Source organism: Malania oleifera, chromosome 7, assembly GCF_029873635.1.
Source record: "Malania oleifera isolate guangnan ecotype guangnan chromosome 7, ASM2987363v1, whole genome shotgun sequence".
Lineage (NCBI taxonomy): Eukaryota > Viridiplantae > Streptophyta > Magnoliopsida > Santalales > Ximeniaceae > Malania > Malania oleifera.
In genome coordinates, this window is record NC_080423.1 from 21,202,762 (window position 1) to 21,229,461 (window position 26,700).

At 38.5% G+C, this 26,700-nt stretch overlaps 2 protein-coding genes across 3 annotated transcripts in view; one reads left to right on the top strand and one right to left on the bottom strand.

The window, feature by feature from the left end:
• LOC131160254 (uncharacterized) overlaps positions 1-15,198 on the top strand; it is a 31,264-nt gene extending 16,066 nt beyond the window's left edge. For both annotated transcript variants that reach the window (XM_058115703.1, XM_058115704.1), the window contains exons 3-4: positions 6,265-6,307; positions 14,308-15,198. In XM_058115703.1, the coding sequence (XP_057971686.1) occupies positions 6,265-6,307; positions 14,308-14,762 (498 nt within the window). In that variant the 3' untranslated portion in view covers positions 14,763-15,198. The remainder of the gene's footprint in view (positions 1-6,264; positions 6,308-14,307) is intronic.
• A 1,544-nt stretch (positions 15,199-16,742) lies between these two features.
• The window catches only part of LOC131159508 (ATP-dependent Clp protease proteolytic subunit 3, chloroplastic), a 32,507-nt gene continuing 22,549 nt past the window's right edge, over positions 16,743-26,700 (bottom strand). Inside the window, exons 4-5 of the mRNA XM_058114473.1 lie at positions 17,382-17,477; positions 16,743-17,259 (exon numbers count right to left, since the gene is read on the bottom strand). Coding sequence (XP_057970456.1) covers positions 16,966-17,259; positions 17,382-17,477 — 390 coding nt within the window. The 3' untranslated portion in view covers positions 16,743-16,965. The remainder of the gene's footprint in view (positions 17,260-17,381; positions 17,478-26,700) is intronic.

A 26,700-nucleotide genomic window follows, 5' to 3' on the forward strand; every position in this document is an offset into this window, starting at 1 on the left:
CCCTAATACTCGTTTGTAGAGTCATAAAGCTACTCAAAAAAAATTCATATGCTTGTGTACTCTAAAACTGTAAAACTATGCATATGTTGAGATCCTCCCAGCATGCTAAGAAATTACTAGGACCATGTAAATCTATTGCTCTTGGATTAATAGAGGAACGATGCGATTCGGAGAATTTGTTGGGGACAACCTACGAACAGAAGGAGTCTTGTGCCTAGAAGGATGAAGCAAATCATCTTGATGTTTAGATGCCTCAAGAAATTGGTTAAGCGACTAAGAATGTGAAAGTTGAGTAGCATAGCCAAGTGGTGATGAGTCGGGGAGTGACTTTCAGGCATAGGAGAGCAATCATGTAGAAAAAAGCCATTATCATCCTCTCCCTTCATCGCTATTGTTATCCTCGGTACCGCTATTCTCACTGATATCAAGGGAGGTTCCACTAAGAAGATCTCCTTAGAAGCATCAGTTTTGTTATCTAGAATATCCAACTCTAATATGCTCCCGTTTTCCATGTGAAGCCTCTCCTCAGAAATTTCATTCCTTTTTTTTTTTCCTGCTCTTGGACAAGGGGAAATAGTATTGTCAAAGGTGGTCTGGAGGTTCAAGACACTATCTTCTGTCCTAGCATCATCTACTTAATCAATAATGTCGACCAATTCATCTAAAGCAATAGCCAATCTGTAGGGATTACCTTTAAGTACCTCCTACAAATAGCATGGGGGTAAAATATTAATAATATATGGCTATATGCATTAAAGTACGGGGAAACTTGTATATATAGAATTTTACCTTGATTGTATGAACTTTTTAACTTGCACATCAGACAATGAAGAGTTAGAGCCTTTCCTTTTGTGGAATGTGAAGATCTTTGAGATCCATGGATACTTGCTTGATCGTCATTCTTCCATTTACTAGTCTTAAGAAGATGACGAAGTTTCAATGTCACATCATCCTTATACATACCTAGAAGGTTTATTAGAAGATGGGGTTGCAACAAAGTTCTAGAAACTGTGCAAACAATCATCCTAGTAAGTGGTCCAACCCAATGTAACTCAACTTGTTCATTTTTGAAAGAAATTGTGATCTAATTTCAAAGGGAGTGCTCTTCTATGATTGATAAAAAACTTCAGCACTAATTGAAGTTGAATCGCATAACTATCTCGAGGTACACTGTACTCATACCCAAATTGGCCTACTATGCAATGTGGGGAGTATAACTAAAAAGAACTCTCGTCTCAATTGATACATGCACTGCATGATTCTTATCATGGAAGACACATCCCAGATAGCTCCAAGCCAAGAAGTCTAGGTTTCGATCCCCCATGACTCCAAGAGCTAAAATTATCTCAAGATACGCCAAGGTAGGGTGATAAATAGCAAACTAAAAAAATTTTATAACCAAGAAGGTCATTTGCATATGGACAGAAGGTGTAATCCTTTTCTTGATTGATGTGATCCAGAAGCCACCTCTTAGAAGGAAACTTGGACCATGACCAAGATCTGAAGAGGACCCTCCCTAAATTGAAGGTAGAAATAGAATTATGTGTGGGAGCACACCCTCTAAGCTGTCCCCAAAAAAAAAAAAATCTGCACTAATGGAGAGTCAACATAAGTTATCTGTACGAAGCAACCCATGAATTATATATCATGGTGCAGATCCAGTCTATGGTACATGGTACTCAAGTAAGCAACTCCTAATGCAGGATAATAGTCCTTCAGTAGGAAGAGTCCCTGGACTAATCCCCTCATTTTGGCACCCTGGAAAAACATAATGTGAAAGGTGAATTCAAGCTCAACCCCTCGTCTTAAGCAAGGTGTCCATTTGGCTGACCTACTATGATAGTGACGACTGATGATAGAAGAGGTAAATCCAGCAGACGAAGGTTGCCTTCTTAGTCTGGTACATTTGTCTATGTCACGATTCCCTAATGCATCCAATTGAAGGTGATAGTTGCTTGATCTACTTGGCAAAAAACATTAGTTTGACCCAATCTCTCTCTAAGACAATTTTGACTCAAAAGGTCATAAACATCTTCGAGGGTGAACCCGATTTTACCCTATGCTATCATCAATGTACTAGCAGAAACACTCCAATGAGTCAAGATGTTTCGCCATATTCTATGTCCAACTGAATGTGCAATCTAGAACTTAATAGAATGGCATCCAGGCTGGCTAGACCCTTGCTCATCTCAGTCTCTCCTTGTGAGTAGGATTCCGAGTTTTTTTTTTTGATAAAAGAAGATGTATTAAGAGAGAGAGAGAGAGAGAGAAATTACATTGTAGGCGAGGACAAGAAATCCTCAATAAAGAAAAATAAGAAAAAAAATAAAAATAAGAATAAAACTACGCAGACATTACCTAAGTAAACCCCTCTTTAAACCCTTTCCGACATAATTCACTGAACACTTCAACTTTGCTAATTCCCTCTGACCCATCTTAATGTTAGATTTAGCAGCATCTATCCGAATTTCATTTCCTCTGTAATCTGACTTGTGTAGACCCAATTCATCCAACAAATGTTGAGTTTGAAAATTTTCCTTAGAAATCTCCTCTATAGGGAAGGGCAAAATTCCGTCTTTTTCCAATTGCTTTTCTTCCGGACCATCATTTTTTCAAAAATACTAATTCCCTCCAATCCTTCCAATGGAGGTGGTGGGACATGTTAAATCCCCAAGTTTTTAGATGAATCAGAAATGTAACCTTGCTGTTCCCTAATTTCATCTAAAAGCAAATCCTCATCAGTCAAAATCACTTGTGTCCACACTGGCATTATCTGAAATCTCCCCAATTTTTTTCCCCTTGCAGCTTTTCAACCCCTTACTGGTCCCATCCTTCTGGCCAAGTGATTTTTCTAGTATGCTAAAATTACCTCCTGCATCTCACCTCAAAATTTTTCTTGTTATCTTAGCAGAAGTAGCTCACTTTTCTTCAAATTTTGTCCTCATTTCAGCACCCACTAATTCTGCTTTCCGATAAGTGTAAACCCTGAACGTATCTGAATTTTTTTTTTCTTAGTATTTGATTTCCCCCCCAAACCAACATTATTCTCTTGACTGTTGACCTCACAAGAATCGTGATTTTTTACGAAACCCCTTCCTTTGTTAACCACACTAGAAGACCCACTGGATGTCTTTTCTACTACTGGAATCTCTTGTCCCACTAAAAGAATAGAAACAGCAACAAAAATTCCAGAATTGCTTGAATTTCTCTCTTATCCTTTTGGTACTCTTGCTTCTTTCTAATGAAGATTGAGAACCATCTTGATCATCATGATTCTGCTTAGGAAATGAGCATTGCAAGATATGGTTTGTACTTGGATTCTGCGTGGAAGACAATGAATCTGTTAAATCCCTTGGCTGTCTACACCCATTAATAAGAAAAAACTGGGTTTGAAAAGTAGGCTGCTTTTGACCTACCTCAATTTGGTCTAACTTCTGTTAGCTGCTGCTCCAGCTGAGAATTTCCTTCTATTACATCTTCTCACAAGTGTGCTCTTTTCAGTCCACTCCTAGATGAACAGTCCTTGTCTTTAAAAATACCAGCAGAAGAGTCCTCTTGGGCCTTATTTGAATATTGAACATCTAGCATATTTGTATCAGCTTGTTGGGCTCTATCAGCGATATTCAAAGGATACGCCCGTTTGAAAGGATGGCCCAACTGAGAATGACCCATCTGAGGAGAAACCTCCTTTGTTTCCAGAAAATGGCCTGAATCCTTTTTACCAAGACTATGGGCCTGTTCAATTAATTGCCCCAACTTGGTTAAAAAAGAAGCTCCTCCTTTTTCAATTACCTGGCCTAGGTCCTGAAGATAACCAAACATCCTGGCCCAAAATTATTTGCCTCATCTTCTCCAAGCACAACCTTAGCAGCCTCTGCTATCTTTGCAACTTCTATCAAAACCCTAGATGCCTTGACTTTGTGGACATTTTCTGATTGATCAGCTGTGATTTTCTGCAACAAAGCCGCAGGTTCCTTCAATTGCAACGCACCCACAAAAACAAATCGTGCCTGTCCCATACTCCACATTCTGCTTCCATGTTTGGATATGACATCTACAACCATCGTCTTTTCCTTCGCCTTCTCCTCTCTCCCCTTCTGACACCACTTGACTCCACAATTTGGGAGCTGAAGGCATGGTTTTAAATTGTGGTAGCGGGTAGCATAACATGACGGTAACAGGAAGCGGGAGTATCGGATGTTACATAATGGAAGCTGGTGTAATGACCATGAATTTTTTTTAAAACACACAACCTTGTGCATATTAGTGTATTTGCATGTTTTGAGCTTTTAACCCTTCTCAGAAAAAGTTTTAGTGTATTTCGAATTCTTTCATTCAATTAAGTAAGTTTCTTGGTAAGGGCAAGAAATTTACATTTGTTTGAAAAAACCACCATTGAAAGAAAACTGTGTATGTGTGTATTTATACTTTCTCATTATTCATATGCGCGTAAAGTCTTATGTGAATAAATATTAAAACAAATTACATTATACTCCATTAATCTATTAGACACATAAGACATACAAATAATACAAATATACAATAACTAGAAAAGAATAGAAGGCTGAAGTTAAAAAATATAGAACATAAATATCAAATTGCAAATATTTTCAAAATCAAATATTTTCTTAATAAGTTTGTATTTTCTAATTGTTAACTAATGCATCTCTTGTAAGTATTTAAAAAAATAATAAATTGTGTCTTTATCATACTCATTATAATATTTTCCCCCTCTTGCTTCATACTATATTGAGAATGATTTATGAAAGGCGGAAAGCAATAGTGTGAAGAAAAAGTAAAAAATAAAATAATTTTTTTTGGCTTAATAGTCCTTTTTGTAAAGGTTATGTAATGGTCACAGCAGCCTTTACGTAACGGTCGTGGTCCGTAACGGCCACGATTTTTCTTCCCATCTATTTCATGATGCATAATGTTATCAAGAACCTAAAAAATCCGTTACATAACGGTTTGGCCGTTATATAAAACCATGGCCAATACTGTATGTTACCAAGACAAACCCTTCAAAAACCCCTTTCCATCCAACCAACAATTGATAGTGTATCGGTAAACCAACTTACAGCCTCTTTGGAGAATCTTACCCATCTATTACGAGAAATATTGTTCTCTTGAACAAAGAAGTAAGGGATTTCCCCCACCTTATTGATTCTCAGATCGAAGATCCTCCCTTCTATCTTAATCGAACAATTTTTCATTGTCTACTTATGTTGAAGCCTTAACTCAGTGCGTGAAAAGTATTCTGAGTAATGTGATGTGCCCATTCTTTCCAACCATTATATGTAGTTCTCGGCACACTGAGCTTAGTGGTGGAGACTTGCTCCATCTTGAAATGTCGCTAAATTCTCTGAAATGTAGAAAGTGAAGGTTAGGCCTTGGTTCGGATATCGCTATTCGTAATGCAGGGCCTTGCCATGTTCTTTTCCTATTTTTGCAAAGCTTGCGGCCTTTACACATCCATATAATGTCATATGCTGTTATAAGTTGTTAATCAAACAAATAGTGGGGATTGAGTGGTGCGAGGTTAGTGTTTAAGAATTTTGGGTTTGGGAACATTGTCTTGTGACATGAATTGGCTTGCGTTTTGGTTTGATGTACTTATGCACTAGAACCCTTTCATGTCACAAAACAATGTTTCCCCAAACCCAAAATTCTAAAACTCCAAACTTGCACTCAGATTTACTGGTAAGTTACTTAACCTGTCTGGTGAATACCTCACTTTTGGCATTGATACTTGTACTATGTCTATGCTTTACATATCAGATGGTTATTATCTCCTAGGACATTTCTCCTTTTTGATAGCTAATATATGTCACTTCTAGGTTTCAAATGCCTTTTCCATGGTGGATTTAATGTTGGTATGCTGTGGCATCCTTTTCTTTTCTTTTCTTTTCCTTTTTAAAAAAAAAAAAAAATTAAAAAATCATGGATTGAATGCTTTATATGGGGTCTTTTCCTGATATTTTATTTGCTTGACATTCCATGGTGATTCTCATAGCACATATCACACAGAATTTTGGTCATATCTGCTCTGAATGAACTCTTTGTTCATTCCTTAGTCACTAATTGAATTGAATTTCCCAAATATTTTTCTTTTTGGGGGGGGGGGGGGGGGGGGGAGAGAGAGAGAGAGATTCAAGAAATCTGAATGTTGTGTCTTTGTACCACATTGTAAGCATTCTTAAACAAACTCCTCTCCCATTGTTGGCAATAATTAATATCCTCTTCTTTTCTCATTTACATGCACAGGTTGAGGTGGAACGAATTGATATTGGTGACTCTGAGAGCTTAGGTATGTCCTCTATGCCAATTACTATTTTTTTCTATTCTATTAATTAGAGTTGTTTAAATATCAAGGCTTAATATTACATATTAGCCTGCATGCCCCCATTCTTAAGCTTTTAGGTCTTGAGACCAATTCTTGCTGCCCAAGTTTATCTTCTATTCATTAAAAATTGTTCCGAGTTGGATGTCATTTCATGATGTATTTTATTTAGTGTTTACCCATCCATGTGCAATTGGGCTGCTTGTGGGGTTGTTCTGCAGCCGAACAACTTAAACTAGCTAGTTTTATTCTCTTTTTAAACATAATGCACATGGATTTTGTGAGATCCAATCCCTTCCCCTCCCTTGAAAAAGAAGGGGGGGGGGGGGTGTAAAAAAATAAAGAAAAACATCCTTCCCTTTCACAATATCTCTTTTTCCTTCTCAAAACTATAGTTATATACTACATTAGACAATTACTAGTATACCAACCTTTTAGTGTTGACAATTATGTTTGGATTCAAGTCTGAGCACAAGTAAAAAATGAACTTCTAAGGAACAGCTGTGAGGAGAGGAAAACAATTTACTTTTGACAATATTGTAAAAGATATTTCAACTACTCAAATTCTCATGATTTTTTGTCATACTTCTGATTTTTTTTTCTTGATCAGTACGGAGAAAATTATATTAGAAGGCATCAAGGGGATTCCGTCTTTAGGTACAAAACATCAACCACTCTGTAGAGTGTCGCAAACATCAAGGATTACATTAAGAACATTAACAATTTGCCCACTAAGCCAACTTGAAACAACAACAATACACTGTTCTTTGCAAATCTGAATCTGAGTAGCCGTGTTCTTTGAAGGCTCTTTTATTTCTTTTCTTTCCGATGACGAGAGGGATGAGATTCAAAGTTTCCTTCTCCTTGGTGGCTCTGATGCCTTTCCAAGCCCAAATATCCCCTCCAATGAAATTTGCAGTAACCCACTGATATCCACTCAAGGGTCGAACCATATTCCATAACTCCCTTCTTCTGCACAATGGAGAAGAATGTGGTTGACTGATTATGCATAAGCCATACGAAGAAAAGATCCTTTTGTGACTATAAGGTCCCTTTTCTGTAGATTTTCAAGGGTTAAAATATTTCCAAGGGGAGTTGTTGCAAGTTGTTCCCATTGAGGAGAGCTTCTCGTAGAAAGAATTTATAGTGAAAACACCATTTTTATACAAAGCCCATTTTGGTTCATTAGGGATATATTGGTAATGGAAATTATGGAGATTTTTGTAAAAGTCAGAGAGTGCATGAAGTTCCCAATATGCCACATTCCTAATAAAAGGAATATTCTAGAAAATTCCTTGATTAGTGATTTGGAGATAATGACTGATAAGGGCATTTTTGTCTCAAGCAAAGCTGTAGATGGAAGAAAAGGCAGCTTAAAGATCACTGGTCTCATGCCACACATCATGCCAGAAGTAAACACTGGCCCCATTTCCTACATGAAATCTCACAAGTTGGAGAAAAGTCATCCCATCTTTTCCTGATGAATTTCCAAACTCCCACTCCACAAGTTCCCCTGCTATTGTGCGTTATCCAGCCATTATGTTCGAGCCCATATTTTGAAACAATAATATCCCACCAAAAGTGGTCCTTTCTCCTTCATGAACCTCCATAACCACTGCCGAAGGAGGGCTTTATTGAAAGTGAGGGGTTTCAGCCCCAAACCTCCCGAACATATGGATTGTTTAGTCAGTCCCTGTCTAACAAGGTGATATTTGAACTCTTCCCTTAAGCTTCCCCAAAAAAATCTTCTCTGTATTCCCTCCAATCTTGTAGCAGCTGCATTAGGGAAGGAGGGACATGAAATAGATCGGAACCTTCCAATTTTGCCCAACTCGAGACCTCTAAAATCCCTCCTTCAATAGATTTCATCAGCATAAGGCTTAGCACCTCCATAACCAAAATAACTAGAAGAGGGGACAAGGGATCCCCCCCCTTGTCTCAAGCCTCTCGAGGAGGGAAGAACATTAGTAGGGCAGCCATTTATGAGCACTGAGAAGCTTGGAGTTTTGATGCATTGAGAAATCCAACTGCACCAAAGCTCCCCCAAGCCCATTTTTTTGAGATAAAGAAGGAAGCTCTAGTTGACATGATCAAATGCATTCTCCATATCTAGTTTGCACACTACTCCCCCTTTCCCCTCCTTTAGATAGGCATCCACCACCTCCACCACCTCATTAGCAATAAGGGAAGCATCCATAATTTGTCGCTAGTCACAAAAGCATGTTGACATTGACCAATGACCTTTGGTATTGCTTTTTTGATCCTCTTGGCTAGGCTTTGGCGATGATTTTATAAATGCGCCCCACCAATCTAATAGGGCAGAAATCCTTTATGTTAACAACCACAACTTTTTTCAGAGCAAGAGTGACAAAGGTGGTATTGATACAACTTAAAACTTTTCCTGATCTATGGAACTCATCGACATGGTTTTAAATTGCAGTAGCATAACATAATGGTAACAGGTGTAATGGGAAGTGGGAGTAGTGGATGTTACATAATGGGAAGAGGGTGTAACGACCGTGAATATTTTTTCAAGCATACACAACCTTGTGCATATTAGTGTATTTGCATGTTTTGAGCTTTACACCCTTCTTAGAAAGAGTTTTAGTGTATTTTGGATCCTTTTGTTCAACTAAGTTGTTTGGTGAAGGCAAGAAATTTACATTTGTTTAAGACCACCATTGATAGAAAAATTACACGTGTGTTTGTGTGTGTATTTATACTTTCTCATTATTCTTATGCGTGTAAATTCTTATGTGAATAAATTAGTTAATAAAACAAAATATGTTATATGCTCCATTAATCTACTAGACACATAAGACATACTCATAATACAAATATACAATAATTAGAAAAAATAGAAGGTTGAAGTTGAAAAATATAGAATATAAATATCAAATTGCTAATATTATCAAAATAAAATATTTTCCTAACAAGTTAGAATTTTCATATTGTTAACTAATGTCTTTTGTGAGTATTTTAAAAAATAGTAAATTTTGTATCATTATCATCCTCATTATAATATTTTCCCCCTCTCGCTTCATAGTCCATTGAGAATGATTTATGAAAGGAGGAAAACAAAAGTGAGCAAAAAAAATTTAAAATAAAATAAATTTTTTTTGGCATTGACAGTCCTGAGACGGTTATGTAACAGCCGTAGCGGCCTCTACCTAACGGTTGTGGTCCGTAACGGCTGCTACAGCCCGGGTTTTCCTTCCCACTGTTTTCTTGGTGTGTACTGGTATTGGGAACCTAAAAATTTGTTACGTAACGGTGTAACATAACGATCGCATACGTTATTTAACCGTCGCATATGTTATTTAACCATCGCATACGTTATTTAAAACCATGCTCCTTGAACACATTTAAAATTTCGTGCTTGAGAAGGCTCCAGTTAGCCCAAAAGAAATCCCAGGAGAAACCATCCAGTCGAGGTGCTTTATCCTCTATTGCAATTTTTAATACCTTCGAGGACTTCTGCTACATCAAAGGGTTTCTCAAGCCACCCTGCAGTATAGGAACTGAGAGATTTGAAATTGATACCATCTACTGTAAGTCTTCAAAAAGGATAAAATATTGTTGACATAGTAAGTGAGATTGCAGAATTATCTTCAACACAATCCTGTTATGAAAATATCAGGCTGGAGAATGCTTTAAATGCCATAAATTCCAATAGTACAAACTCTGTCCTATTGTTTGACATCCTAGGAGCATTCTGATGGCCTAAATTTTCCAATTGTGGGGGCTCGGCTCTGAATTGGGACATTGTCAGGAATCCTGAATCTAAGGAGATTTAGGGGTAGAGACTTTAGTTTGTAAGAACATTTATGTAGAGGGGAAGTAATACGTTTTTCCTTTACATTAAATCCCTTTGGTGTAAATTTAATGACAAAAAATATGGACTGCATAGGAATGGTAGGGATGCTCAAGTGGGTAGCGGGATGGATTATTTCACATGTCAGTATTTAGAAAATTCATCTCTAAAACTTATCCTACTTTCCTTTCGTTGAATTGTTGCAACATGGGGGATGGTTCTAGAGTTTGTTGGAGGATGTGCTGTTAGGGCAGGTCCTTTTGTCTTTCTCTTAGTTTATACAATCTTTTTAACTTTCATGATGCTCCTATTTTACATTTCTATTGTTGGGATGACACTAGTCTTTCTTGGAATCTTTGATTTTTTCCTTAATCTCAATGATAGGGAAGTGAATGAATTCAGTTCCTTGAGTTCAATTCTTGATTCTTATCTGCTCCATCTTTCTCAAGATAACAGACATTTTGAAAGTTCTCGCACTAAACTTTGTAAATCATTTTATTCTGATCTGGTTAAGTTCCCAACTGATCGTCCTTTTCTCTGGAATATTTTTACTTGGAAGGCCAAGATTCCTTTTGAGGTTAAGACATTTGTACAATGCATGATTCTGAATTAGGTAAATATAAGTGATGTTTAAAGAGATGGAGACCTAACAAGGCTCATCACTTTATCGCTGTGCATTGTGTAAGCAGAAAAGTAAGATTGCATCCCACCTTTTTCCCACATTGTTCTTTTATTTGGAGATCATGAAATTATCCTTTTAACATTCTTGAGGAAGAATGTTCTGTTAGTCCAAGCACTTTGCAAGAGCTGCTCCTTATTGGATTTTGAGGTTTTGACACAAGAAATGATGCTAGAATTTTATGGGTTTGTGCCTTAATGGCTGCAGTGTGGTGCATTTGGATGGAACAAAATTCAAGAATTTTTTGAGGTAACACCCTCCTTGGGTGTTTGCTTTGAGAGAAGGTGGTCTTCTGTGCCTCTCTTTGGGCATGAGTGGCTGGTGCTTTTCCAGGAGTACCATTGTCTCGTATTCAGAGTGACCTTTTTTTTTTTTAAAACATATTACATGACTCTTATTGTGTTCTTTTGTACTAATTTTTTTTTTTATTTAAAATTTGTATGGGATTCTGGTCCTTTGCTCTGTATGTTCTTTCTCCTGAATTAGAATTTTATTTTCTTGTAAAAATAAGGAAAAGAAAAAAATCTCTCAATGTTCCTAGCAACCATGTGTTTAATTAGAACATAAAAGCTATGCTATGTAGGAGAGTAACGAGAGGAGAAAGAGGAAAGAAATAGGTGAATCAAAGAGAGGAAATAGGGAAGAAAGGATGAGGAGAGAGAAGGGGGGAGAAGAAGAAGAGAAGAGAAGAGAAGAGAAGAGAAGCGGCTAGTTGTGTGTTTGTGTGTATGTGTGCATGTGTGCGTATGTGTGAGACAGAGACAGCATGGTTTTAAATAGTGGCGCCATTATGTACCAGTTTTTTGGGTTCCCGATACTGTTACACACTGCGAAATCGGCGGGAAGAAAAATCATGGTCGTAGTGGCCATTACAGATCACGACTGTTGTCTGCTATGGCTGTTACGTAACCACTACAGGACTGTTACGTCAAAAAAAATTATTTTATATTTTACTTTTTCTTCTCACTTTGTTTTACCCCTTTCATAAATCATTCTCAATATAGTAACTGAGGGGAGGAAAATATTATAATGAGGATGATAATGATACAAAATTTACTATTTTTTTTTAAAATACTAACAAGAGATGCATTAGTTAACAATTTGAAAATACTAAGTTATTGGGAGAATATTTTATTTTTATATGTTAGCAATTTGATGTTTATGTTCTATATTTTTCAACTTCAACCTTCTATTCTTTTTTAGTTATTGTATATTTGTATTATTCGTATGTCTTATGTGTCTAATAGATTAATGGAGTGTATAATGTATATTGTTTTATTAATTAATTTATTCACATAAGAATTTACACACATAAGAATAATTAGAAAGTATAAATACACATGTAATTTTCTTTCAATGGCGGTCTTTTTAAACAAATGAAATTTCTTGCCCTTACCAAACAACTTGATTGAACAAAAGGATCCAAAATACACAAACTCTTTTTGAGAAGGGTAAAAAGCTCAAAACATGCAAATACACTAATATGCACAAGGTTGAGCGTGCTTAAAAAAAAAATTCACAGCTGTTACACCCACTTCCCGTTATGTAACATCCGCTACTGCCGCTTCCCGTTACACCTGTTACCGTTACATTATGCTACCCGCTACTGCAATTTAAAACTGTGAGAGAGAGAGAGAGGACCAGCCGCATCGCACCACATAAACCAGATCTGCTGTGCATCTAGTTGAGGACAGAGAGAACGCGAGAGGGAGACATATGAGAGGAATGATTGAGAGAGGGGATGTTGGTTACAATAATGCCAGCATGTGGTTCTGTTCAACCACTTCTTTCCTCTATTTCCTTCTTCTATTGCTTCTTGAAAAGCTTTTCAAAAGTTCTGCAAAAAATGGTTCTGAAAAAACACTTCTTTAAATAAGTACTTTCATAAACAAGCCAAAGAACATTTTTTTTCAGGACCACTTATAGAAGTGTAAAGTTCTAGTTTTGCATAAGTGCTGCCAATGATATCTTGTGTCTTCATAAATAGCCCTGTTAAACCACTTGTGACTCCGAAACTAAGAAATCTGTAAATGAAGTGCTGGGAATCCATAGCTTAGTGCACTTAAATAGGTTACCCTCACGAATAATGAAGTCAATTTAGTTCCTTCTGTCACTACCACTCACCTCTCATCTGTTGTTGGTGGGTGATACAATCTTACTTTTGGAGCCTCAATATAGAATTCTGGCTTATCATATGCATTTTGCATTGTTTTTTCATCAATTTAGGTAAGAATGTGTTAGCTCCATTGGTCAAATCAAGAATTTGGATGCACCGACTTCATAATGGTTGTAAACTCAATGGTGTTCCTGTGAATTTTTGGGGTTACATTTGGCTGTTCTCTTGAAGGATTTTCTGGGATTGTAATGATTCAATTGTTTGAGAGTGATTGTTTTTTCCCGAATTCCTGGTTCGGTGGCTGCCAGGTTGGAGAGGCATCATGGGGATTGGTTGGTAATGATGGTGGATGGAAGTACCATTTTAATTATTGATGCACGTCTCCCCTTCAGTGCAGTGGCTTTGAGGTGAGAAGGCTGCATTAATTTAGTACAGATCTTTTTTGAAAAATGGGTGTTTAAGCCTGCTTAGGAAAGCGATGATTCATGGAGGAAGATGGTGATTGACAAGTATGTTCTCCACCAGGCAATGTTAATTCTTGAGGTGCCAATGAGTCACGTGGCGACGGGGCTTTGGAAGGTTTTGTATGGGACAGGCTTCAGCTGTGCATTTTATTTTGTTTAAAGCATTTGTTCGCTCGATGCTTATTCCTCATTTTTTTTTTGCCTGTATGGCAGCCATAGATTGCATTTGGACGGCTGAGAATTTAAGTGTTTACTTCTAGTTTGTGTAGTTTGTGTGAAGGTGACATTGTGACTGTTAATTGCGTCCTGAGACCACTATCCTCTTGCTTGTGCATTATGAACTTCTTTCTCCATCTTCAGGTTTGTATTGCCTGCTGCCTGATGTGGTTGTGGATTTGTTAAGGAGTTGGGGACAAAGCTAGGAGCATGTGGAATGTTGTTTGGAGTGTAATGCTTCGTTGTCTCATCTAATGTATATGACTGAAGATCAGAATGTTCAAAGGTGTAATTGGGAGGGTTTGAGGTGTTTTGAAGTGTTAATTTATTGTCTATCTCATGATGTTTGTTTATTGGAGTTCTACTCATCCTTCTCTATGTCATGCTTTTTTTCCTGATTTTTTTAGACTTCGGTAGTTGCTAATTTCCTTTTTTCCCTGCTTTATGTAGTGTGCTTTTATCTCTCTCTTATGTACCGAGTCAAATTTCATTGCAAACTTGGAAAGAATTCAAAATGATAGAATCTCCCTAGCTCATTTAAAAAATGAGGGCAAATCTGCAAACCCTTCATGACTCAATTTTCTGTTGCAATATGTTTGTTTTTTGGTTCCCTGCCAGGAGGGAAAAGTTTGTTTGGTTATGTATTTGTAGCTTGCACTAACTTACTTCGTCCTGCAGGTGCAAAACCTAAAAATGAGAGGACTGTTGATTATCCATCTGGCCGTCCAAACCCACCCGCCGCATCACCTGATGCTAAGAATTTTGATCTGGAGGAACCTTTGGAAATAGTCAACGATGATGAAGATGTTTGTAGAACATCTGACAAAGGAGTTAGTGCTGAAAAAGAATTCCACACTGGTATTGATATCAATTTACCACATCAAAATGACACTGATGATGAAATCGCTGAAGTAGATGTCAGTGATGATGAGCTGGACAAAGGTCGTAATGCTGCAGAAGCCCTCAGAGCTCAGGTCAGTGCAGAAGGGAAAGAGGAGCACACTTCCAGCTCAGGTGGAAGCAGTGGGAGTGAGAGCAGTGGGAGCGGGAGCGGGAGCGGTAGTGGAAGCGACAGCGGAAGCAGCAGCAGTGACAGCGAAAGCAGTGATAGTGACTCTGTGAACTCTATTTGAAATATTTGTTGTGGTGGTCACTTGAGGGCTAATACTAAAATGCTGATAATACCAGAGCTCAAGAAATGTAGCTGCTCATGACCAAGCCTCAACTGCACAAGCAAACCTTCCGGTGCCGATTTTCAAAAGCAGCTTTGTTGGTATACTGCGTTGGACCGGGCAGTGGTTGCATGCTTCATTCATGGTGTATGTGTTGTTTAAGTTCTCAGTTTTTTTTTTCCTGGTTTAATTTAGCTTCAGGACAAATGTTATAGGTGAGTTTAATTTATTGTAGAGCCTCTTTATTCTTGTGAGAACAGAGCAGAAACTCAAATTCTCTGATGCAAAACCAGTCACTTTCAACCCAAATCGTCATCAAATTTCAGTCCTGCAATTCACGTTCCCCAACACTATCTTAAGCTAAACTAAATATAAATTTCTATGGCGTTTGGAATTCTTTTTGAGGATTCTTGTAGCTCAGATCAATTTTCGTTGTTCCATTAATTGTTCCAATAATGGCTCCAGTAATTTATTTTATTTTATTTTGCAAATCAAACATGACACAAGTGATGTCAACTTGTGCTATTCCTGCCCTTTGAAGGTTCAAATATAATTTTTCACTTTTTTTTTTCAGGATGCTTCTGGCAAGAGTAACATCAGTGGTCCATTCAACCCCCCAGTTAGGCACCTGAAAGGTCCTGAAGGGGTGTTTGGAATGATACAAACTAAAATTAAATTTAATTATTCATATGCTTTAAAAAAAAAAAGTGAAATAGATCAGATGAAGTTATTTTCACTTTTTTATTTTTTTATTTTTTTATTTTATTTTAAATTTTTTTTCACTTGGACGCATTCCAATGTAGGGTGTATTCGAGTTGAGTTGAGTCGATATAGTAAAATACTCGAACTTGATTTGATTCGAAAATGTTTAGCTCGAAATTCAACTTGAACTTGATTGATTTCATAATTGTTAAATAAAAGTTCATAAAATTCAAGTTCAACTCGATTATAAATTATTATTGAGCTCGAACTCGAGTAGAATCGAGTTAAGTTGAGTTAGAAGACAAGTAGAGTTCGAATAGCTTGAAGGGTCACAGAGCGGGTTTTCAGTTTCATATTATATGTGTTTATTTATATCCATGGTGTTTCTCCCAACGCAGCTTGCATCTTTTATTTAAATATGATTTTTTTACTCCTTTCATTTCCTGTTAATTTTTTACTCAAAAAGAATTGGAGGGCGTTGCCATTCAACTATTTTTTTTTTTTTTGTTTTCCCGACTCACCCACAGCCTAAATATTTATATGGAACTTTAAAAATATAAAAAATATTATTTAGGAGCATAAAGTTGGAAAGTTAAATTTAAATTGATACAGATTTTTTTTAAAATAACACAATTTAATATTACATTTTATCTAAATTTACATAAATTCAAATTTGAACTTTAAAATTCATACTTCTAAACATAATATAAAAAAAAAATATATATATATATATCTTTAATTATAAAAAATAAAAATAAAATAAAGTAAATAGCAAATCAATAAATAAAAATTTTAGTTTTATACATAATTAACATTTTATTTTTTAAATTTCAATCAAAATTATATTTATTAATTTTAATAGTATATGATATAAAAAATATATATATTTATTTATTCATTTTAATTTTAAGTCATTTAAATGGAGCCTAAACAAGCAGCAAGGGAGGAAAGTGGGAAAAGATGATCGTCATCAAACCAGATGACTGAGAAATAATGAGCAAGCCATGGAAGAAAACAAAACTCTTAAACAGGAAGGTCAATAGAGGTGCAAATACTTTTGGTCCTTTAAACAGGAGAAATAATGAGCAAGCCATGGAAGAAAACAAAACTCTTAAGAAAGTAGGTGTGATGCCAAAAATTGGCAAACACCATCAAGGAAAATAGAAGGATGGGTTTAAAAAAAAAAATGTCAATGGACAACAGGGGCGATATCGTGCCAACAGATCAAACAACTGGAGGTTTGTGAGCAATGCAGAATCAATTTTAGTGCAAAAATAACACTAAAATCATGCAAAACTTCTTAGTCAGTATCAGCTCGTCCAGCTTCTGTTTTTCTAATTTTTTTTTATAAAAAAAAATATATTCAGACATTTGATCAAACCACATTAGAACTTGGACACAGCGTGACTGCACAACAGGTGTGAACATTACAACATAAATGAGCAGAACCAAGTCCCTAGCCTCATACCGGAGTTGGTGCTTCCTTTTCCTGCTCTGTGCCCCTCTCTTCATCACTTCCCTGTTCCCTTTTGAATCCTCTTTGTAAAAGCTTATGCTCCGAAGGCAAATCTTTCTTGGCCTTCCTACTCCCTTCAACTTTCCAAAGATCCGATACCCGGGTTTTGGGTGGAGGTGCTGAATCTGCAATGGGTGCAACCAACCCTGGCTTGCCATCATCAATTACTGCATCCACCAACCCATACTCCTTGGCCTCCCAAGCATTCATAAAGTTATCGCGGTCAGTGTCCACTTCAATCTGCAAAAAGAAAAAAAAAGAAAAAAAAATGCAACAAGTTAACACAATGGAAAATTAAGCAAAGTATGAAAAATATTTGGGTAATAAAAGAATGTACCAAGGCCGCTTCCTTGATGACTAACCTGCTGCTCAGGCTTCTCGGTGATTCTTGATAGTATTTTATTCAGCTTAATTTTGTGATATGCCATCTCTCTTATTCGTATCCCCATTTCAGTGGCCTACAGTCACATGCAACTGTCAGAAGGAAATTATCTAGGGTTTTCCATGAAATATGGCTCAGCTCAATTTCCTTTAGTTGCAAGGAAGAGAAGTAACTCAAACTTGAAGCTAAACATCCTCCTAATTAACCTAATGGAAATTTCAAACATCAAATGAAATTAAATGCCTCTACTGTAGTTTTAATGACAATTGCATTGCAAAACTATTTTCTACTGGGGTGATCCAAAAAATTGTAAAGTTTTTTTTTTTCCTGAATAAACAAATAAATTTAACAAGCAATATAAATACAAAAGAGAGGAAACAGCATCCAAAAGAAACGACAGCTAAAGAAGGATAATAAAAAGAAGTTTCCCAATCCCTTTGCATATCACCAAATATACTCCTTTCAAGAAACCATTTGGCAATGTACCAATGTAAGGCCAGACAAAAAACTATACACCACCCCTAACCAATTGGAGTTGCTTTCTCCTTCAAATATTATAGCACTGCATACTATCCAGATATACCACCATGGCAAAGTTAGCTTATTTCCAAAGAACTTTCCATTCCTTGTGATACCAAAACTCTTCAAAGCTTTCTTCTGGCTGGAATAAAGTAGTGGAAAGTGACTTTAAAGAGCATTGCAAATGCAGCTTTCCTCGAGCGTTTGTTCACCCATCAATCAGTGTACAAGGTCAAGCAGGAATCCTCCAAGATATCTGTTGTTGTACAAACTAAGATGGATAAGCAAAAGAATAGTCCTGCAAGTGGTTAATGGCGCTCTCTTTCCTTCAACCACCCCCACCCCCCGGTGCCCAAATGCACCTCAAAGCTCTTGTTCCCTTTTCGCTTTTTGTTCATGGATATGCTTGCCCCGAGAAAAAACAATAGCATTCAGCATCCTGTTCAAATCGAAGGGAAAGCCTTTGATGTGCAACTAGAGAAAGTGGAATGGGTGGGCTTATGTTTCTGTTACAAACTTAGCACATAATTGCCAGGTTAATGTTTCGTTGGAGGCAGTGAAGTGGATAGCAAACGGTTCGTCCTCAGTTTTGGGCAATTGGGGACACTCACTCATAATAATAGATTTGGGAGGATCAATTACTAGATTGGCAATTAAGTCAATGAAGATGGATAAGTTTCTGGACATAGGGTGGGGGTTGAACTGCAAGAGATGCTCCGTTTTTATTCTAGGAGGGAATCTCTATTAGAATTCACACATGGACCCTTAAATACCTTACATTTGTAGGTAGATTACAATTAATCAAATCTATTCTATCTGAGCATTTTCGGATACTAGGGCTTTCCCATGGAGAGGGAATGATTGGAACACACAAAGCTGCAAATTAAAGAGGAAAGATGTTTGCAAACCTTATTATGAGGGTGGGCTCGGCATCAAGGTGCTTACAGACAGGAGTTTGGCCTCAGCAATAAAGCTTTTGTGGCATATTTGCAAATTGAATCATTTGGTTCTTGAGTCTAACCCTGTTAATTGGGGCCTAGTTCATTTAGATTTGACAATATGTGGCTTTTTCATCCTTATTTTTGGAGTTTGATTAGGAATTGATGGCAGGACTACACTGTGAAAGGTTGGGAAGATTTTTGCTTTATGAAAAAACTAAGGTATTTGAAAGAGAAGTTGAAGATGTGGAACATGGAGACTTACTGTGATGTTAGACCCAGGGGAAAAAAAGAGAGGTATTCTCAAGATTTTTTTCCTTGCCCGCCCGGGGGGGGGGGGGGGGGGGGGCGCGGGGTTTGATTGATAGATTGGCTGGGGGACCCATTTCAGAGGTTATTGCTGGAAGACATATCCAGTTGTCCAACGAGTTTGAACAAGTTGTTTTAAAGGCAGAAATCTAGAATGAACAGGGTTAGGAGCAGGTTGTAATAAGACCTTTCCATAGGGTGGCAAATGGTAGGAGAAGAAGGAATTTTATTGAAGAACTTGAGGACAATAAAGGAGAGTTTATTAGGGATTCTAACCGTATTGCGGGGTTGATTACTAGTTTCTATAGGATAGGAATCTTTTTTCAAAGGAGGATGCGGGGAGATTTATGGTTGAGGAGCTGGATTGGTGTCCTATATCAATTGATAAAGCAATCTAGTAGAGAGACCTTTTGAGGAAGAAGACATTAAGAGCTTTGTTTTTTGAGATGCAGAAAGAGAAGGCTCCTAGGCTGGAAGGTTGAACTGGGCTTTCTTTCAGGACTGTTGGGAGACCTTGAAGGGAGACCTTCTCAAAGTTTTTCTTGAATTCTTTGACAATGGAGTGGTAGGAAGGAGTTAGAATTCTACTTTCATTACCTTGGTGCCCAAAAGAGATTGTGACATTAAAGTCAAGGACTTTAGACCAATTAGCTCGATAATGAGTGTTTATAAGATTTTGACTAAGATGTTATCTAAGCAATTGGCTACAGTTCAGCAGGATTCTATATCTCTTAGCCAGAGTGCTTCTGTAGGTGATAGACTGATCCTAGATGTTGCCTTTTTTTTTTTTTTTTGATCTGAAAATTATAATTATAAGACCAAAAGGATATGTACAGTATCACTGGGCATACCCAGGAGAAGCAGTACAATCAAGAGCCAAACAAAGGCCAAGACTGCAAGCAGCAAACAGAACTCAAATACATCAAGAACCTGGGCATTCCCAGGGGCCAGAGCCATATCAACTACTAAATTACATCAAAACCTGGACATTCCCAGGAGCCAAAGGCCATAAACTACAACTCAAATACAAAGGAAAGGAAACTTCTCATAAACAATTCTGAACAACTTTGATTATAGCATCCTGATGGGTAACTGTGCCTTCGAATCTCCTTTTGTTTCTAAAATGCCAGATGCTATATACTGTGATGGCCAGGTAGGCCCTCTTAGATACAGCTTGCATTCCTGTACCCGTGACCTCTTTTTGAAGCCATATGAGGGCTGCTTTAATAGTGGACATGGATCTTGTTATGCCAAGCCAGCCCCTCAAACTACTCCACACAGCAGCAGACACTCTGCATTGAAAGAAAAGATGGTCAAGTGTCTCCATTTCTGAGTTACAGAGAACACAGATTTGGTTGAGCCCTTCCACACTGATCCTGTCACAAGTCTGCAGTTTACCCTTAGCAGCACACCACAAAACAAAAGAGTGTTTCGGTATGCATCCATTTTTCCACACCAGATTCTTCCACTGAACATTGCATCCCCTATTTCTCCAAAACTGACAAGCTTTTGAGCAGACAAAATTCCCACCCACATTCCACTGTTCAAGCTGATGAGCTGCAGTGTCTATGTCACTGCATTGCTGAAGGATCAGGTTTTTAATCTCTACTATCTTCTTGAACAATGGGGAGTCTTCATCCCTCTCTAGGGACGCTCTTCCATGGACTGAACCTCTACCACCCCTCCTTCACCGCCATCTCCACTTCCGGTGCTGGTGGTCACTGGTCATCCTCTCCCCTCTACCCTTCATCGTCCCCTCCATTCTCACATGCTCAACGGTATTCTACTCTGTTCTTCCACCCTTCACGAGCCCCGCTGGTCGTTCTCTCTTTTCCCGCCCAGATTGAGTTTGAAATTTTGAATTTGTGTGGCTGGAAATGGTGCGCAAAGGAAAACACAAATCTGATAAGAACATGCTGAAGGATCCAAATCTGAAGATGGAGAAGTGCGCTAAATTTTATAAAAGACAAGGGTGGTAATGCAGAAGCTGGGAGCAAAAAGAGACCAAAAGAGATCTTCGTGGAGGTCAACAGATTATCGGATATACCACACACCACGATTCAAGCTGAATCAAGTGGTATAAAGGATGCTGCGACTCTGAAGGTGCTGCCGCAGATGCAGGTAGATGTGCTTCTGAATGAGTTACTGGGCCGTCCACTTCAAACAAGATGCAAGAAGAGGTAACTGAAGGTGGGATGCCTAGCTCGACCAGCAAGGTTGAGGAGGATGAAGAGGAATCGCTAATTTCAGAAACCCTAGGCTTGGAAGACACAAAAGAGGAAGATGAAGTGGACGAAGGTCAAGAATCTGTCCGTACTGGCATGTCTCACGCCAGGCATGAACAGATTTCTGAAGGAAATGTGAAAGATAAACAAAAAGAACCAGATGCCAAGACTTTTATGAAGAATAATCAAAAAGTGCCTTGGGTTAGCCTGTTCGCACACAACAGGCAACACCAAAGCTGTGGTACAATTCCTTCATTTGAGTCTGATGGCACAGGAGCTTGAGTTCCAGCAGATGACATGGAAGACTTGGGAGGAATGTGGAATAATTGCCTTGTAGGATACTTTGCTGGTACGTACCCTGGAAGAAATGCCCTTCAATCTATTGTTAATTCTTGGAATGCTAAGGTAGAAGTTATGCACCATGGGAGTGGGTGGATCATTTTCAAGTTCTGTGAGGAAGATGTTATTAGCCAGGTCTTACAAAAAGGCCCCTATTTTGACTTATGACAGACCTTTACTCTTGAAGAAGATGCCTAAGCTGTTTCAATTTGGTGACAAGGAATTGAGCACTGTTCCAGTGTGGATTCAACTGAAGAACTTACCCTTGGAGTTATAGTTGTCAAATGCCTTAGGTAGAATCTGCTCAGAGGTGGGGCGACCCCTCTATGCAGATAAAATGACTATGAATAAGGAGAGATTATCCTATGCTAGGGTGCTGGTGGAAGTGGATGTAGAGAGAGAGATCAAACAAAATGTGAAAATATGGTTGCCTGATGACAAGGTGATTATCCTGGAAGTCTTATATGAAAAGCTTCCTAGTTTCTGCAGCTATTGTAAAACCCTGTGGCATACAGAAGAGGTGTGTAAGGTTAAGCAAGGCAAGAAGACTCCAAAGTTAACACAGGTTTTGGTAAATGCAGAAGTGAGTCCTGAAAATACAGAAGCTGAAGGCTGTGTGCTGTCTCAGTGGCTGCTGTGTCTACGGAATCTGAGGACCATGTGGGGACTCCAGGTGCTGTTGTTACCTTAGCTAAGGACCCAAAAGACTGCCTTGCTGCCACTGTGGAGGTTCAAACAAAACCAGCAGGTGGTAAGACAGTGAACCCTGGCAGTAATGAGTCTCAAATGGTGAGGAAGGAGGGAGGAGAAAGAGAGGGACAACATTCTGTTGAACCAGCTGTGAATGATTCCCAGATCCAGACTACAAAGGCTGCGCAGATAGGTCCTTCCAAGGATACTGCAAGATCTGTGAATGCGGGAAGGGGAAATGAAGGAGATCCTGTCAAGGATAAGGGCAAAGGCCCCCAGAATGATGTTATGAATCAGAAGGATAAAGAAAATTTTCAGGGTGAAGAGTTTATTGCTGTTTCAACAGTGCATTACAACCTGATGAGAAGAGGAATGGTAATCCTGTGACAGCTTATGAAACAAAAGACATGGTGGAGTGTTTCACAGAGAGTGGGCTGACTGATTTGAGGTCTTCTGGATGCTTCCTAACCTGGACCAATAACAAAATCTGGTGTAAGCTAGATTGGGCTGTGGTAAACATTAAATGGTTCCAGGCAGGGTTGGGAGCACATGCTACTTTTCAATTACCAGGGAAATTATCTGACCATGCTTCTTGTATTGTCTCCTTGCTTGAGGAGGATGATATAGGAAGGATGCCTTTTAAATTCTTCAATATGTGGGTGAAGCATGACAGGTTCCTTGGTGTGGTGAAATCTTCTTGGAGTAGCAGATTTAAGGGTTGCAAACTCTTCAGGCTTGAGAGGAAACTAGAGGCACTTAAGGGGTCCTTGAGAGACCTCAATACCCTTCATTTCTCTCATATATCAGCTAGAGCAGCTAAGGCCTGTGAGGAGTAAAAGGACACTCAACAGGGGCTGCATGATTCCCTTGAAAATGAAGAGATTCATAATCTGGTAAAAGCTAAAAAGGAGCTGACAGGCAGGTTAGATGAAGCAAATAGAAGCTTCTTGGCTCAGCAAGCCAAAAGCAAATTCCTGAAGAGCAGTGATGGATGCACTGCTTTTCCCCATTCTATGATGAAAAGGCATATGGCCAGGAAACACATTTCAGTCATAACTAAAGCAAATGGTGAAAATACTAAGTCCCAAAAGCAGGTGGCAGAGGAATTTCTTGTTTTTTATAAAGGGCTGCTGGGAACTGAAGAAGACTGCTCCTCTGTTGATCCTAGGGTGATTGCCAATGGGCCTATCTTGAACAATGATCAGGATAAGAAGATGGTGGAAGCTGTCACAGAAAATGAAATAAAGAATGCCCTATTTAGCATTGGTGAAGAGAGATCCCCAGGGCCAGATGGGTACACTTCTTGTTTCCTTAAAAAGGCTTGGGGCATCATTGGGGCAGAGTTTATACTTGCAGTTCAGGAATTTTTCAGAAATGGGAGGCTCCTGAAACAGCTTAACCGTACTGCAATTGTGTTGATTGCAAAGTCACAGCATGCAAATTCAGTTCAAGATTATAGGCCCATATCATGTTGTAATGTGATCTATAAAGTTATAGCCAAGATCATTGCTAGTAGGATCAAACCTGGGTTGGAGGTTTTGGTGAGTAAGGTTCAGTCTGCTTTCATACGTCAGAGATACATGATAGAAAATATTTATCTCGTACAGGAACTTGTTAGAAAATATGCTAGAAAGAGGATCTCTCCGAGATGTATGCTAAAGATTGACCTTAAAAAGGCTTATGACTCTATCTCTTGGAAGTTTGTGAAAGAGATGTTGGAGCACCTAAACTTTCCAGCAACAATGGTGGGCTGGATAATGCAATGTGTCTCCACCACTTCCTTCTCCTTAGCTTTGAATGGAGGGCTGGTTGGTTTCTTTGAAGGGAAGAAGGGTCTCAGACAAGGGGACCCCCTTTCCCCCTTGCTTTTTTGTTATTTGTTTGGATTATCTGTCAAGATTACTGAAGTCTTTGGAGGGCAACCCAGAATTTTGCTTTCATCCAAAATGTGGTGATCTTAAAATCACCCATCTCGCGTTTGCAGATGACTTTATTTTTTTTGCTTGGGGAGATTACTCTTTAGTTAAACAGATCATGGATTGCCTCAACTTGTTCTCTAAATGCTTAGGGTTGAAGGCTAGTATCCTCAAATCCAATCCAATATTTATGGTGCTGGTTTGTGCAACAATACGATAGAGGCTATTCAAGATCTTACTGGTTTTTATCAAGGGGAGTTTCCCTTCAGGTACTAGGGCATTCCTTTGGCTTCCACTAGGATGAACACAATGCATTTTGCCCCTATGATTAACAAGATTGCCAGTCTAATTGGTTCATGGCCAGGGAACACCATTTCATGTGCAGGAAAACTGGAGCTTATTAAATCTGCGGTGCAAGGTATTGACTGTTTTTGGCTTGCTATTTTTCCTATCCATTACCCTGTGCTGGCCCATGTAATCAAATTGAGTAGGACCTTTCTATTTGGGGGGGGGGGGGGGGGAGGAGGACCAGGGGGGCTTGGAGGGATGTATGCCTCCCAAAGAATGGAGGGCTGGGGGTGCTAGACCTAAAATCCTAGAACAAGGCCTTGCTGACTAAGGCATTATGGAACATTCATAGTAAGAAGGACTCACTCTGGGCTAAGTGGGTTAGCCATGTATACCGATTTTGAGAAAGCTTATGATAGAGTGAACTGAAATTTCTTGAACAATATTATGGCCAGAAAAGGTTTCATCCAGAGGTCAAGAAAATGGATTAGATGATGCTTATCTTCTATAGTCTTTTCTGGTTAGTAAATGGTTTAGGCTAAGTCTTGGTTTCAAGTGTCCAAGGGTCTAAGACAGGGGGATCCTCTTTCCGCTCTTCTTTTTACTTTTGTAGTTGATGTTTTGAGTAGGAAGATTCAGAGAGTTGATAGGGGGTTGGTGAATGAGATCAAGGTAGGATATGAGGATCGTATCATTCTTTTTCTATCTAATGAATTTCATTTTCTATCAAGAAATAAAAAAATTGCATCTTCAATTCATAGATGATACTATTCTCTTCCTCTTAGAAAACATGGGTTGCTTCTCTAATTTGCTGACTATCCCACGGGTATTTGAGAAAGCATCGGTTGAAAATTAATTTCTCTAAGAGTGGCTTGGTGGGCCTTGGCATTAATGCGGACCCTTTGTCAGGCTAGTGGGTTAGGTCATTTTGACTTTGCCTATTACTTATTTAGGTGTTCCCTTAGGCAATCCTAATGCTGACTCTTTCTGGGATCCTGTTTTTGAGAGTGGCTAGGAGACTAGATGGGTGGAAAGGAGCTTTCTTCACCTTAGGCTGTCTTATTACTCTCATCCACATGTTTGTCCTCCACTCCTTTGTATTATCTTTCTCCTTTTAGAATTCTGGTGAGATTGGCGTGGAGGCTTGAGAAATTAATGAGGGATTTCTTGTGGTTGAGTGGAGGAGAGGGTAATAGAGATCATCATGTAGGTTGGGAGATTGTCTGTAGGTCTAAAAGGGAAGGAGTCTTGGGTCTTGGTAATTTGGTGTCCAAAAACATTTCTTTGGTGGGGAAATGGTTATTGCGCTTTCATTTAGAACCATCTTTGGTACAAGGTAGTTCGCAATAAATTTGGTCTACTACGAAACAGCTGGGATGCTAAAGTGGGGTTTAATATTAATTACGCGAGACCTTGGAAGTTTGTGTCTCAGATTAACTCCAGTATATGGTGGGTAATGAGGAGTGAATTTGTTTTCGGAAGGACCTTTGAGTTGGGAAGATGCCCTTGGCTATTGCTTATCCACATCTTTATCAAGATTCTAATCTTTGACACTCCTATTTTTGCTTCCCTTTTTTTCCCCCCTCTTTGGCAAGAGGATAGTCTTTCTGGGAACTTCCATACTGGAAGAAATCTTAATAACAGAGAGATTAATGAGTTGGCCCTCTTCACCAGTTTGCTTGATTCTTTTCACATTCATATGGGGATTGATAAAAGGGTTTGGAATATAGATCCTTCTGGGGAATTTTATGGTAAATCTTTTTTTCTCCTACTTGACTCATGACACTAACTTGGATCCTTCTGGTTTGACCTCTTTGATCCAGAAAGTTGAAGCTCACTAAAAATGGAAGATTTTATTTGGACTGCTATACTTGGGAATTGATACCAATTATTACTTAAGAAAAGAAGGCCTAATAAGGCTTTGTCACCTGATGTTTGAGTCCTTTGTTTGAGGAGCGGAGAATCTTGTTCACATGTTTCTTCATTGCCCTTTCATGTGGGTTGTTTAGAATAAATTATTTGGTCTATTTGGCACTAGGTTTGCCCCTCCATTAGAAGGTTTTTTGTACCATCAC